The sequence below is a fragment of the Bombina bombina genome, chromosome 6, assembly GCF_027579735.1.
Source record: "Bombina bombina isolate aBomBom1 chromosome 6, aBomBom1.pri, whole genome shotgun sequence".
NCBI lineage: Eukaryota > Metazoa > Chordata > Amphibia > Anura > Bombinatoridae > Bombina > Bombina bombina.
In genome coordinates this window covers 363,465,060-363,481,535 of record NC_069504.1, presented here as the reverse complement: position 1 = coordinate 363,481,535, position 16,476 = coordinate 363,465,060, and the positions used below count along the sequence as shown (strand labels likewise).

General features: G+C 37.2%; 1 protein-coding gene across 2 annotated transcripts in view; it reads left to right on the top strand.

Annotated features, from left to right (window-relative positions):
- The window catches only part of SNCB (synuclein beta), an 88,898-nt gene that overhangs the window by 53,155 nt on the left and 19,267 nt on the right, over window positions 1–16,476 (top strand). For both annotated transcript variants that reach the window (XM_053719830.1, XM_053719829.1), the window contains exon 6: window positions 7,768–7,857. In XM_053719830.1, coding sequence (XP_053575805.1) covers window positions 7,768–7,857 — 90 coding nt within the window. The remainder of the gene's footprint in view (window positions 1–7,767; window positions 7,858–16,476) is intronic.

Genomic DNA, 16,476 nt, shown 5'->3' with positions numbered 1-16,476 from the left:
GGAGAGCTTGGGTGTGCCACTCTATCCCGGGGCTTAGTCAGTGGCTTCCACCGTGTCACTCTGGCTCTCCTTTCATGGGGACGGGGCCTTCTCCCCTAGGGCAGTTTTTGGGCCTTGGTCTTCTTGCTACCCATTGGGTGGTTTAGACTCCTAGGGTCTCTGGACTTCGTTTCATTCCCCTTTTAATGGATCCTCTTCATGGATTAGAGATGGAGTGCTTAAATGGTATGCGAGACATAGCGGGATCATGCCTGCATTCTCTGTGATCCGGCAGCGGTGCTGTGTGTTTCGGTTCTGGTTTCTTTTCCAGAATTTTATCCACCCTCTTAGGGTCGGCGCCGAGGTGGGACCCTAGTTTCTGAATGTCGAGGAGTTTAGCTCTGTGTCGTGGGTTCTATTGCTTTGAGATCGGTTCTGCATTTTTTTTGCTGTCCTTTTCTTCGGGTTTTGCTAGAGTTCCCGTTTTTTTTCTTCGGGTTCCTTCCTTGGGTGAGGAGTGTCTGACCGGAATTCGGTGTCCTCTTCTTCAGGTCTTTTCGTGATCTGGGATTGGGCTGGGGTTCCGGGTGGTGTTGGTATAGCTCTGTCTATGCTTGTCCCGGTTTTTCCCTCTGTATCGGGCTGCGTCTAGAAGGGGTTCTTCTTTTTCTCTCTTTAGAGAGCCTGGTCTCCTTCTTATGGCTGCTCGTGGCTTTTGTTTTCTGTGAGGGAATGTGTTCTAGACTTCCTTTGGGGTCCATTGTTCTGGTGCTATGACCTTGAATCAGCATTCCTGTGTAGTGCCTTGGTAAGAGTCACTTTGTCCTCATATCTTCCCCACCATTATCTGTGGTGGAACCTAGATATTGCTACCTTGGGGGCTGGCTCTTTTGGGTTCGTTTTGACTCCTGTGTTGAGTTTTATGTCCGGGGGGGGCAAGTTTTCCCTTGTCCTCCGTCTTCCCTTGGGGGATTTTTGTCTCTGGGGGTGTGTTCCTTTTGTCCCTGGTTCAGGGATGGAGATGCCCTTGGGAATGGACTTCCCGGGTTCAGTTTTCCTCTGGTTCTGGTGGGGCTCTGCCCGTGTTTCTTGTCACACTCTTTCAAGGTGGCTGGTGGTGTTCCTCCCTCTCATTCAAGGGGGGAGGTGGGACTCTGTCCCTGGACTTTTCACTGTCGTTGACAGGTTCTTTTTTTCCAGTGTAGGCGGTCCTCGTTGTGGCGGTTCTACAGTAGTTGAGGACGTCCCTGTTTATCTCAAGATCCTAAGCTGTGGTTCTGCTCATCTTTTGACTTTTCAGCAGTCTCTGTTTCTTTTGGATGCATTGGGTCTCTTTTGAGGTGCTCTCTGGGCACACAGGGGGGTTTGGATCTCTGAATTTTCCCTCCATGGAGGGGTGTTTTGTCTAGGAAGTTAGTTTTTGCTGGTTCCTTTTCTCCGAAGCTGCGGGGTTCTCGTAGGGAGGTGCCTCGGTCTCTTTTTTGGTTTAAGCGAACTCCTTGGTTCCCTCCAGCTGGGGAGCTGGACAAGGTTTTTTTCCCCTTTATCTGTGGCTGCGCTATAGCGTGCTACGTAGTCGTCTGTGCGGTTTTCTGTTTCTCGTTTCTGGCATTTAGTGAGGCTTCTGGGGTCTCCCAAGCTGGTTTGATCTGTCTTTTGGAAGACAGGGTTCTTGTTAGTTATCCCTCTACCTTGCTTCTTCCTTTGGGGAGTTGTTGGTCAGGGTTCCCAATAGTATGCTTCAAGTCCTGTTGGCTTGGTGGTGTTGCATGTGGGTTACTCAGGCTTGGGACTGTGGTTTGTATCCTTGGGAACTTTTTTCTTAATGTTTTTGCTACCTGCTTTTGGATGCAATGGGGACTTTTTTATTTATGGGATGTGGTTCAGTCCTGGTGCCTTCAGATTGGGCCGCCTCTTACCTTCCCGTTCTTGGCATTCAGTGTCCTCTTTGACTTGGGTTTAATTTTCCCACAAGTAATGAATGCGACTGTGGACTCTTTCCCATTAGGAAGAAATCATAAATTATGCTTACCTGATAATTTCATTTTCTTCCGTGGGAAAGAGTCCACTGCCCCCCCCATCCGTTTTTTTAGTCGTTTTTTCGTGTATAGTCTCCTGGCACCCTTTCACCTTGATATTTCTTAAACTGATCCTTGTTCCTCTGCAGAATGACTGGGGGATAGGGGAAGTGGGGGGAGTATTTGAGCCTTTTATATATATATATATATATATATATATATATATACATACAGGGAGTGCAGAATTATTAGGCAAATGAGTATTTTGACCACATCATCCTCTTTATGCATGTTGTCTTACTCCAAGCTGTATAGGCTCGAAAGCCTACTACCAATTAAGCATATTAGGTAATGTGCATCTCTGTAATGAGAAGGGGTGTGGTCTAATGACATCAACACCCTATATCAGGTGTGCATAATTATTAGGCAACTTCCTTTCCTTTGGCAAAATGGGTCAAAAGAAGGACTTGACAGGCTCAGAAAAGTCAAAAATAGTGAGATATCTTGCAGAGGGATGCAGCACTCTTAAAATTGCAAAGCTTCTGAAGCGTGATCATCGAACAATCAAGCGTTTCATTCAAAATAGTCAACAGGGTAGCAAGAAGCGTGTGGAAAAACCAAGGCGCAAAATAACTGCCCATGAACTGAGAAAAGTCAAGCGTGCAGCTGCCAAGATGCCACTTGCCACCAGTTTGGCCATATTTCAGAGCTGCAACATCACTGGAGTGCCCAAAAGCACAAGGTGTGCAATACTCAGAGACATGGCCAAGGTAAGAAAGGCTGAAAGACGACCACCACTGAACAAGACACACAAGCTGAAACGTCAAGACTGGGCCAAGAAATATCTCAAGACTGATTTTTCTAAGGTTTTATGGACTGATGAAATGAGAGTGAGTCTTGATGGGCCAGATGGATGGGCCCGTGGCTGGATTGGTGAAGGGCAGAGAGCTCCAGTCCGACTCAGACGCCAGCAAGGGGGAGGTGGAGTACTGGTTTGGGCTGGTATCATCAAAGATGAGCTTTTGGGGCCTTTTCGGGTTGAGGATGGAGTCAAGCTCAACTCCCAGTCCTACTGCCAGTTTCTGGAAGACACCTTCTTCAAGCAGTGGTACAGGAAGAAGTCTTCATCCTTCAAGAAAAACATGATTTTCATGCAGGAAAATGCTCCATCACACGCGTCTAAGTACTCCACAGCGTGGCTGGCAAGAAAAGGTATAAAAGAAGAAAATCTAATGACATGGCCTCCTTGTTCACCTGATCTGAACCCCATTGAGAACCTGTGGTCCATCATCAAATGTGAGATTTACAAGGAGGGAAAACAGTACACCTCTCTGAACAGTGTATGGGAGGCTGTGGTTGCTGCTGCACGCAATGTTGATGGTGAACAGATCAAAACACTGACAGAATTCATGGATGGCAGGCTTTTGAGTGTCCTTGCAAAGAAAGGTGGCTATATTGGTCACTGATTTGTTTTTGTTTTGTTTTTGAATGTCAGAAATGTATATTTGTGAATGTTGAGATGTTATATTGGTTTCACTGGTAAAAATAAATAATTGAAATGGGTATATATTTGTTTTTTGTTAAGTTGCCTAATAATTATGCACAGTAATAGTCACCTGCACACACAGATATCCCCCTAAAATAGCTATAACTAAAAACAAACTAAAAACTACTTCCAAAACTATTCAGCTTTGATATTAATGAGTTTTTTGGGTTCATTGAGAACATGGTTGTTGTTCAATAATAAAATTAATCCTCAAAAATACAAATTGCCTAATAATTCTGCACTCCCTGTATATATATATATATATATATATATATATATATATATATATATATATAGTAAACCAAGATGGATTTGCACTCAAACTTCAGTACATCAGCCAAGGTGTCAGGAAATATAAATTAATCCATATAGTATAAATCTGCACTCACTGGACTTGTAGCAAATTGTACTTTACTACTGTAACGTTTCAGAGACCACAGCCCCTGGTTGGTCTGAAGAAGTTGCTGTTGGGCTCTGAAATGTCACAGTAATAAAGAACACTACAAGTCCAGTGAGTGTGAATTTTATACTATATATATATATATATATATATATATATATATATATATATATATATACACTGTATATACAGTATATATATTTACACACACACATATATTTTTATATATATATATATATATATACACACATAAATCTTTAGACATGTGTATGTATTTATCTCTATGTTAAGACCCTTTGCATGCCTTTTTGAGACATCATATCTTTGAGCCCTAATAACATTTTATTGCAACTTTTTTAGAACAGTGTTTTAAAGGACCATTAAATACAGTAGAGTTGCATAATCTACAAACACGTAATAAAAAGACATTGCAATAACACTTTGAATTTCAAATGAGTAGTAGATTTTTTTTTTCTTCTGGCAAGTCAATTCCATTTTCCCTTCCCCGGTATCATATGACAGCCATCAGCCAATCACAAAATGCATAAATAAATATACTGTGGACATGTTCAGTAGGAGCCAGTGCCTCAGACATTGTTCATATAAAAAGAATGTGCACATTTTAACAATGGAAGTAAATATGAACATTTTTTAAAAAAATGTCATGCTCTATCTGAATCATAAAAGTTGAATTTTGACTTTAGTGTCCATTAAATGCACTGGTAATGAAGGATTATGTTTGTGGTGCTAATAAAGTAATATTCTATTGCAATTAGGTTAATGATAGCAGTTATATGACAGTGGGAGCAGTGATGTATTTTTGTTTACTTCCAAGCACTGCCACTGGGTAATGTTGCACAGTGCCAACACAACATTGTTTTGGGTGCAGTGTTAAGAGCTGCTGATTGGTGGCTGCACATATATACCTCATGTTATTGGCTCACACAATGGGGCCCATTTATCAAGCTCCATATGGAGCTTGAAGGGCCGTGTTTCTGTCGAGCTTTCAGACTCACCAGAAACACCAGTTAAGAAGCAGCGATCTAAAGACCACTGCTCTATAACCTGTCCACCTGCTCTGAGGAGGCAGACAGAGATTGCGTGAAATCAACCCGATTGAGTACGATTGGGTTGATTGACACCCCCTGCTAGCGTCCGATTGGCCACGAATCTGCAGGGGGCGACCTTGCACCAGCAGTTCACAAGAGCTGCTGGTGCAATGCTGAATGCAGAGAGCGTATTGCTCTCCGCATTCAGCGATGTTTGTCGGACATGATCCGCTGATCGGATTATGTTGGACAGACATTTCATTAATAGGCCCCAATGCATTCAGCTAGCTTACAGTAGTGCATTGCTGCTTCTTCAATAAAGAATACCAAGAAAATTAAGAAAATAAGATAATAGAAGTAAATTAGAAAGTTATTTAAAATTGTATTCTCTATGTGGGTCAAAATAGCTATATCTGGGTCAAAACAGCTACAACGGATCATGTCCGCCAAACACTTGATAAATCGGCCTCCAAGTCTGAACTTCAAATGAGAAGTAAATTTTTTCTCTAACACATTTCAAAGTTATGTCTATTTCCACTCCCCCTGTATCATGTGACAGCCATCAGCCAATCACAAATGCATATATGTATAGTTTATAGTTTAATTGGTAGAGATGACCTTGTAATGTCAGGTGATCTGTAATGCTGTTTTGATGTGTGATGTCATCAGTGATCTAGCTTATAATAGTTGATATTCATTAGGGCAGAGATACATTTTTGAAAAATCAATTATTATTAATTACAGTGAATATTAGTTTGCTTTTAATGTACCTAGAGTACAAGCTTAGCCAAAGCTCATTAAGAGTTAGTAAATGTAGCCAATAGGCATTGTTAGATGCAAATGTGCACAGATATATATATATATATATATGTAAATATGGCTTTCATGAGTTTATTTTTATAGTGTATATGTGTCATAGTTATAATTATGTGGAGTTTCATATAAGGGATTTTTATACATCTGTCTACTCTGTACATATTTAGCACACATACTTCCCTATATGGTACCTTGTTTAATATTAGTGACTAAAGTGCCAGTCATTTCAATCAATATTTGCAAATATATTTGTATATATTTTAGTGTAGTTTATGTAACAGAAATGTAAACATTTCAGGTTTAGCTTTAAAAAAACACCTGTGATAATACCTGTTAAATGAGTATCCAATGGGGCATATTTATCAAGCTCCGTACGGAGCTTGATGCCCCGTGTTTCTGGCGAGTCTTCAGGCTCTCCGGAAACACAAGTTATGAAGCAGCGGTCTAAAGATAGCTGCTCCATAACCTGTCTACCTGCTCGGACAGACATCGCCAGAAATCAACCCGATCCAATGCGATCAGGTTGATTGACACCCCCTGCTAGCGGCCGATTGGCTGCAAATCTACAAGGGGCGGTATTGCATCAGCAGTTCACAAGAAATGCTGGTACAATGATAAATGCTGAGAGCGTATGCTGTCGGCATTTATCGATGTGCAGCAGACATGATCTGCAATATCGGATCATGTCCGCTCGCACATTGATAATTCAGCCCCTATGTGTGAATGTTTTCTTGTGGGATAAAATGTTAAAATACCAATTTTGTCTTTTTGTAAATTCTTTGTTACATTTACATGTGATTCATTTCATGCCCTTTTATATTTTAGGGAGACCAGCATATGAGCATTTTAAAGGTCCCTTTGCCCTCAGGAAGAAGAGTAAATTGAAAAAAGATGAATATATTTTTGAGATACAAATAACAAAAGCTGATTGAAATACTCATATAAGTGTCTCTGGTAGCCTTTTTTTTTCTCTGATAGCCTTTCTGTCTGAGCAAAGAATTAAACTGGCACTGCATTGCACATTTTTAACCTTTATTAAAATTTGTACTATAGTTGTCGATATTTAAAAAAAAAACCAAATATGCTACACGTCAGATATACTATAAAAATATATATAAGGTGTAAGCTGAATCAGACTGTTGTGGTATTAAAATGATTAATGTTCCTCATAGTGATGATTATTTCATTCACACTTTTCATACCAGAGAAGCGGAAGCAAAACTGAAATGTTTAGAATCATTGCCTTTGTAGCTGTCCTCAAATGTTTTCTGTTTATCTGGAAGTAAAGGTTCTTTAACCAATAGCTGGTATCTATTCCTGCTCCCAGCAGAGTGCCCTATACCTTATATTTCAGAGATAGGCACAGATGGTATTCTCAGATTTCACTACAAAAGAGGTCACTTCTAACCTGACGTCTACTGAGTGCTTTTACAATAAACAGGGCTGGATTGAGAGCAAAATATGTTGTGCATTTGTTTTATCATTTTAATTTAAAATAGAGAAATAAAATGCATAAATGAGATACTTATTAATCAAATCATGATTGTATAATCTAGAATACAATAATATACAATGTGTTATACAATACAATAATATAAAATGCAAAATAGAATATGATCATTAAAAAAAAAAGTGTTTGACTATAATATACAGCAATTACATTTAAAATGATATAAAAATATATGACTTAAACTAAGAATATAGGGATAATATTATGTTGTGTATTACTGAATAATCATTTTAACTGATTTTGGGGCAGCATTGCAGTTTTTTTATATTATTATGTGAAATAAATGTGATAACAAAAATCATAAAAGGAAAACCAAATAAAGTTCTGAATAAAGGATATGTCTGTGTCCTCTGGATATTATTAAGTGGGAAAAAAATGATTTAAAATATGTAATGTTTAGTAAAAAGGATATTGTTAATCCTTTTTTTTATTATTCCTATGTTCCTAAGCCTGAAGAAGAGGCCCAAGAAGCTTTGGAAGAACCTGCTGCTGACCCACTGCTGGAACCAGAAGGGGAGAACTATGAAGAGGCCCCTCAGGTAAGATAAGCACCACACAAGCATACATCAGTGTGCTCTGACTGAAACAAGTCTAATACAAAGGCAGATGATAATAAACAGCATAAAAAGGGCCACAAGCCATGCAATGTTTACAGAAAAAATTCCTTGGTAGTTTTTCTTAAAGGCCACTATAGTTGAAAAATTACATGCCCTAATTTTTTAGAGCATATAATTTTAAGACTTTGGCCCTGTACCTATATCTATCTACCCCCCCCCCCCCGGAAGCGGTTAAACACATAATAGAACTACTGCCTTGGATCCACAGAGCACTGCTGGTCCTGAGTGGACTGCAAATAACCCAATCAGCAGCACTTGTCACAAGACCCATCTGTGTACTAAATGTATGGAAAATTGTTCCTTGGTGCTTATTTTTATATTTGAAATAGCTGCTTTTTCTCATTAATCCCATCACCTGTTGTTATCCTGGACATACCCTTAACAATTGGCTTAGCTTGCAAGTAAAGCATAGGTCCTAATGTTATCTATCAGCTAGATTATGAGTTTTGCGGTATGAGTGAAAAAGCAGTGTTAAGGCTCTTTTTCACTACCGCTGAGGTTTAGCTGCACCGCAAACTTTTTTGGCCGTAACGCAACGTTACTACCGCAGCTTTCCTAAAGTCCCTTTTCAATGGGACTTACTTTGTGCCGGTATCACGAGTGTGCCTGGGAGGCAAAAAAGTGAGAGGTACAGTCAATACCATCAAGATCAGCCAATAGGATTTTTTCACCTTTAATTCCGATTGGCTGATAGAATTCTATCAGCCAATCGGAATTCAAGGGACGCCATCTTGGATGACGTCACTTAAAGGAACCTTCATTCGAGAAGAGCCGTCGTCAGAAGAGGATGCTCCGTGCCGGATGTCTTGAAGATGGAGCCGCTTCGCGCCAGATGGATGAAGATAGAAGATGCCGTCTGGATGAAGACTTCTGCCCGTCTGGAGGAACACTTCTTGCCGCTTGGATGAAGACTTCTCCCGGTTTCGTTGAGGACTTCTTGCCGTTTGGATGAAGACTTCTCCCGGCTTCGTTGAGGACTTCTTGACGCTTGGATGAAGACTTCTCCCGACTTCGTTGAGGATGGATGTCCGGTCTTCAAAAACTGTAGGTGGATCTTCGGGGGTTAGTGTTAGGTTTTTTTAAGGGATTATTGAGTCGGTTTTATTTTTAGCTTAGGGTGTGGGCGGAAAAAGAGCTAAATTACAGGTAAAAAAGCTGATTTCTTTGGGCAATGCCCCTCAAAAGGCCCTTTTAAGGGCCATTGGCAGTTTCGTTTAGGCTAGGATTTTATTTTATTTGGGGGGCTTTTTTATTTTGATAGGGCTATTAGATTAGGTGTAATTAGTTTAAATATTTGATAATTTATTTTTTATTTTGTGTAATTTAGTGTTTTTTTATTTTGTGTAATTTAGTGTTTGTTTTTTTTGTAATTTAGTTAATTGTATTTAATTAATGTAATTGATTTAATTGTAGTGTAAGGTTAGGTGTTAGTGCAACTCAGGTAAGGTTTTATTTTACAGGTAAATTTGTATTTATTTTAGCTAGGTAGTTAGTAAATAGTTAATAACTATTTACTAACTAGTCTACCTAGTTAAAATAAATCCAAACTTAGCTATGAAATAAAAATAAAACCTAAGATAGCTATAATGTAACTATTAGTTATATTGTAGCTAGCTTAGGGTTTATTTTACATGTAAGTATTTAGTTTTAAATAGGAATTATTTAGTTATTAATAGTAGGTTTTATTTAGATTTATTTTAATTACATTATAGTTAGTGGGTGTTAGGGTTAGACTTAGGGTTATGAGTTAATAACTTTAATATAGTGGCTGCAACGTTGGAAGATTAGGGGTTAATAAATGTAGGTAGGTGGCAGCGATGTTAGGGACGGCAGATTAGGGGTTAATAAGTGTAATGTAGGTGGCAGCGACATTGGGGGTGGCAAATTAGGGGTTAATAAGTATAATGAAGGTGTCAGCGGTGTCGGGGGCGGCAGATTAGGGGTTAATAAGTGTAATGTAGGTGTCTGCGGTGTTGGGGGCGGCAGATTAGGGGTGTTTAGACTCAGGGTTTATGTTAGGGTGTTAGGTGTAAACATAACTTTTGTTTCCCCATAGGAATCAATGGGGCTGCTTTACTGAGCTTTACGCTCCTTTATTGCAGGTTTTAAGGCCATGAACCAATAACAAACAGATAAGATAAAAAAAAATATTATTACATAAAACAATCACACAATAGTAATGTGTCAGGTTCTCCTTGAATATGATTTATTTTTTAATGTAAAAATGTAAGAACGTTCAGATTACAGATAATTGCTTTAATTAAACTACTAGATCCTGATATCCATGGTTGTTTTATGACTTAAGGCTATTAATAAGCTTTGTAAAAAGTTGTGTTCTGAGTAATTTCTCTGGAACCTAGTTGACCAACTTAAAATGATTGTAAAGTTTAAGGAATTAGTGACCAGTATCTAAAAATAATCTCAAAAACAGGGACACTTTAATTCATGAAACTTTAAAAAGACGCTTCTTTTTAAAAATACCATTGCGTAATGCCAATCCTCCACCCCCAATTTCCTACTGTATTTAACATATCAATGACAAATCCGGCTTCCCCCAATCGTTGCGTGCCCCACTAGCTGGACGCCAAAAGGGGCACTCAATGATTGAAGGAAGCCAGATTCGTCATCCATCTGCTCAATACAGTAGAAGATGCGGGCGAAGGAACATTGGTATGTTTACCATAACACAATGGTAAGAAGTGTCATTCCACTTGATTTTATCTTACACTTCCAGGTTCCCTTAATTGTATAATAATTGCATCTAAAAGGTGGAGATGTTTTACATAACTCTCACTGTAACTGTATGCTGCTACAATCTACTTGAAAGTTATCACACATTTGGATAGGATGAGAACCTAATTTTATTACTTTCCACACACAGTGCATCCCCCAATAACAAATCAATACAGCAAACAAAAATGGCAGAAAAGGTAGCTACTTTTTGCACTGGCTCATTCCAGGTTTTCTAGATAATGCACTTTATATCTCTAGCACTGCCTAACTGTTATCTGTTTAGTGCATATATCTTGGTTTTTGTACATTACATTTTTAAAATGTGTTCATTTTCTCTCCGAGTGAAAAATATCCAATGTGGCCCCTCATTTGAAAAGCTGGGTAACTATGCACTTGACTAGATGGACACTATTACCTGCATATACAGTGCTATATGGATGTAGGTAACAAAGGAAGAGTAACAGTTGTTAGTTCAGAAAATATCAACAAGTGAGCTCCTCATGCAACAGCCAGAGGAGAAATCTCCAGCCATCTGCAAGCTATTAATCGTGAGATTCCACAGCCTTCTTATTTCCTACTTCTCCCCCTGGTGGATACTGATGAAGATGCGCATTCTGCAAAACTAACATCCTGTTATGCAAAATTATAATTTCTCTAGGGGCACTAATTACACAACCTAGAAAGAAAGCATTTAGATATACTTGAATCACTAGGTTATTTTTGATTATCTGTGGTAGAAAATCATTTAGAAATATAATTGCTGATTTGTTCATTTTATGTTGTTTATACTAATTACATCATTTACTTTGAGAAAGAGAATAGCACAAGCATTCAATGCTGACTAACTGAAGAAATTCAGTGTGACCACCAGTGTGAATTTTGACACACAGAGGAATGTGCATCAGCACTGTACAGGCTACCGTGGCAATGGTGTTAAGGACGGGATGTTTTTTTTTTATATATAACCTTATTTATATATATATAAAAATGTTTATGTATATAACAAACTACTTGATACATCTAATTTACAAAGGGGACCGTGTAAAAGATATTTGTAAAACAGTTGGCTCTTGATACAACAGTTTATTTTATAGAAGCCGCAATACACATTACACATTAAATTAAAAAATATTTCACACTTTTCAACATGTCATACCAGATATCTTATTTAAATTAGTACATTCTGCATTTTAGTTGTTAGGGGCTGTACAAATGTGCTTCCTAGATGGGGTTAATTGCATTTTTATATATTTATTTTGTAGGAAAAATACAAAAGAAGTGGTTTAGTAACTGTTCTATATAACAGAAATGCTAAAGGGACATGGTAGTCATTTTTCATTTTTATTACTTAAAACAGAGCATTTTAAAAAGTTGTACAGTTTTTATTTTGCCATATAAATGCATGTTCCTCTCCTGAATAAAGCAATGTTTTCTTAACAGGCTTAGGACCCGATGATCAAAAGTGGCACGAGGCAGCAAAATATTCCAAGGGATCTGCCACTATGTCGAGCGAGTCTGTCGAAATATTCCAAGCTCCCCATATAGATGCTAGCAGGCAACCTCGCCGAGAGACGTTTAGTATACATGCCATTGGTCGGCGATGCTGGTGATAGATAACACCCAGCATCCCTGCCAATATTGGAAATGTATAGTAAACAATCCCTTGGAATATAGCTGTTGTGCCTAACCACTTATCCTATAACCTCTAAAACGAATACCCCACCATCGCAAACTAACACTACACTAATAAATATCTAAACCACCACATAGCCACGGTAAGTACCAGTCTACTCTATTAACCCCTCAACCGCCCCTCAACCGCCACATACCCAATGCAAGTACCCATCTAAACTATTAACCCGCTATATCGCAACATACATACTTACCCCAAGTACCCATCTAAATTATTAATCCCTATACCGTAACATACCCACCGCAAGTACCCATCTAAAATATTAACTCCATACCGCAACATACCCACCACAAGTACCCATCTAAACTATTAACCCCTTTACCACCACATACCCACTGCAAGAACCCATCTAAACTATTAACCCCTATACAGCCACATACCCACAGCAAGTACCCATCTAAACTATTAATCTCTATACTGCCACTAGCCGACCACAAATACCCTACACTATTAAACCCTATACTGCCACTAGCCCACCACAGGTTCCATATACTATTAACCCCTAAACCACCACAACCCTCAACACAAACAAACCCTATTCTAACACCTAACCCCCTCTTAACTAAACCTCCTAAGTTACTTAAAAATAAAAAATCTAAATTACAGAAAAAAAGTCTGTTACATAAAATAAAAAAGACAGTATCCAAAATGAAAAAAACACCATTATACCTAACACTAACTTACATGCCTCATATAAAAAAACACCCAAAACAAAAAAAGCTAGACATTAATACTAAATATTGTAGGGCAGTGCCCTAAAGTCAATACTTCTCTTTTATATTTAAATTACAACACCCTCCTCTACAATACAAGTAACCCCACACCCTCAAAAAAATAAATAAAGGCTAACTACAAAACCTATCCTAAAAATTAATTTGAAATAAAAAATCATATTCTTTAAAATAAAAAGCCCACCCCAAAAAATCCCTAGCTAACTCACCCTGCAAAAATCTATCTCCTCTTGATTCGATGTTGGACCCTCTTCATCCCAACTTCTGTGGCCTCTTAAGCCAACCCATTCAGGATCCAGGCACCGAGGGCCATTTTCATGGAGGCGGACTACAGCAGCCTCTTCCAGCTGTCTTCAGCTATCTTCCTAGAGCCCTGCTCTTCATGCGTTCACCACCTCACACTTCAGGATACATGGAACCCCTTTATATAGGGGTACCACTTCATCCCTATTTGCTGATTTTTAATCACTCAATCACTATTGCTTGATTTTTTAATCAGCAAATAGCAAGAAAGTATTTTATTTTAAATTGTAATCATCCATGGTGGTTAGTTGATTAAATTAGAGCAGCTTAGGGGTTAATAGTGTATTTTAGCATTTATGTACAATGTTTAAAATAGTATGCATTCCTACGTATGATGCAATTTCTTTCAAATATTGTGTGTAAATTAAAATGTATTTATTTTTTCTTGTTGTGCTTATTATTGTAAACATAAATATATTTTTAGAAATGTATATTTATGTTACAAAAGCCATTAGTATTACAATTGTATTATTACATAACAGGCATGCAGTCATGTAAATACTATAATTATAATTTAACTGTCTTTTATAACATAAATATATATTTAAAAAATATAAAATATAAAATTACATTTTAATTTATATCCAATACTTAAACTAATATGCATTATACATGACCATGCATTTTATTTTAAACATTCTATATATAATGTAGTCTGGCCTTGCATTGGTATTCAATATTTAAAATGTTATGCATTTTCATGTATATTGCATATAAATTAAAATGTATTTATGTTAGCTTGTTGTGTTTATTAGTAATAGTATAGATATATATGTTAATATATATTTATGTTATAGTAGCCAGTAGCAATAAATTATATTTTTACATAACAGGCTTGCATTTATGTAGAAGTATATTTTTAATTTATTTCCAATAATTTAAATAATATGCATTCTACACAACAATGCTTTATTTTAAATATTGAATATTTATGTGTAGGGCCTTAGCCTCTACAGTTAGCAATAGGTTATGGCAGTTTAGGGGTCGATTTTTAAATGATATGCATAGTCATGTACAATACATGTTTTTTAGAGTATTGTATATATATATGTATAGTGTAAAAGGTATTTAACCCTTTCGTGACAGGGTTAAAGTGTCTACATCGGAACACCTGTTCCGATGTAGACAAATTGAAACTACGCAATCGTGCATACGATCGCGAGATTTCAATTATTGGATCGCATCTGGGGGGCGTCCCTACAACCCTAGGAACGCCCTCCAGACTGCGATCAAGTCCTTGAAGCACAGAAGGCTTCAGGACAGCCGTTTGTTATGACGTTCTATTCCGTCATAACGGCTTTAAAGCCCAGTATAAATATGACGGAATAGAACGGCATAACGGCGTTAAAAGGTTAATGTTGCTTTCTTTTATTTTAAACATAAACATATATTTTCAAATATAAAATTATGTTTGAAATAATAAACACTGCAAGCAACAATAAATCCCTTTTAAGATATATACAGTAATTTAAAGAATCTACATTGTACATGACAATGTATGTTTTGTCAAGGAGATGCAGTAAATGCAAGAGGGCCAGCAAAACCTCATCTGCTTAGCCGGGCTCCTGGAATTGAGCTTCTTAAAAGGGGTGCCGATCGAGCAGGGTGCAGGGGATCAAATCGCACTTTTAGTGTATTGTCAGCTATTTGATGAGGCACCTGGGGATACCACTTGTTTGGGGGTGCTACCTTCTGGTTGGAATGGGTAACCAACATTAAAGTGTCTCAGATGTCAATCATTGGGTTTCTTTTCAAATTAAACATTTATTAAGTCAAAAATTAATAATTAATTATTTTAAAATAGCTATATGCAGTATTCTTTATATAAATCCATGATACACAAAAAAGTTTACCTTTATTTTTAATATAAATAAAATAGCTAAATTAAGTGTTTCTTTATTTTTTCAAAACATTTGAAAGACAGCATTTATTTTTTAATTATAAAAAAGGCAAATAATAATTTGACTTAAATTACCGCTATTCTCAACATCCAGAAGACACTGTTTTTCTTATACAAAAGCATGGTAAAGAAACAATGTATATCACAATATGAATATTAATAACATTGATAAAATTAGAAGATATATGAAAGAAAACTTATATTATATTGAAAGATCCTTAAGAGACAATGTACTGTGAAGTGTATTAAATTGTTTACAAAGTGCTCCTTTACCTCTATTTTGCCATTTGATATAGCTACTTTTTATCTGATTAAACTTTCACCTACATTGAAAATGCCAGTATAGAAAGCTATATAGACAAGAATGTTTTGAAGAAATTGTGTTCCCAGTGGAGGTGAGAGAGAACTTTAATAAAATCTTAATTTTTCTTTGTTCTGTCTTAGGGCCCGACTTTCTAAAGCGCTCAAGGGTTGTGATATTCTCTAAGAAACTCACCATTACTATGAAGCCCGGCGTTTTTTTATTTCGAGAAAAAAACAGATGCATTTACAATATGCTTCCAAATTTTTCTATCCAAAGAAAAGGATGCATATAAAACATAACAATTTAACAAAGAAAAATAATACACCCCAGAAAGTACAGATCAAATCACAAAGTTAAAATAAAGAACAATTTAATGTAATTCATCATATCAGCCTTGATCCTTGCAGCTGGCACAAATTATAAAACTATCAAATTGATTAATAATAAATGATAAACAAGCATCCCAGATATCACTAGGTCCAAAATGTATTAAATCTGTTAGATACAAGGGTTGGAGAGGGAATGTAAAAAAGTGACACATTTAATGAGTAAAAAAGATGAATGTCCTTTTCAGGGCAATGTAAAAGAGCTGATTGCCCTTTTAAGGGCAATGCCCATACAAATGTCCTATTCAGGGCAATGGGTAGCTTAGGTTTTTGTTAGAGTTAGGTTTTTTTATTTTGGGGGGTTGGTTGGGGGGTGGGTTTTACTGTTGGAGGGTTTTGTATTTTTTCCCAGGTAAAACAGCTGATTTCTTTAGGGCAATGCCCTACAAAAGGCCCTCTTAAGGGCTATTGGTAGTTGTTATAGGGCTATTAGATTAGGTGTAATTGTTTTTATTTTTTAAATTTCGTTTGTTATTTTTTGTAATTTAGTG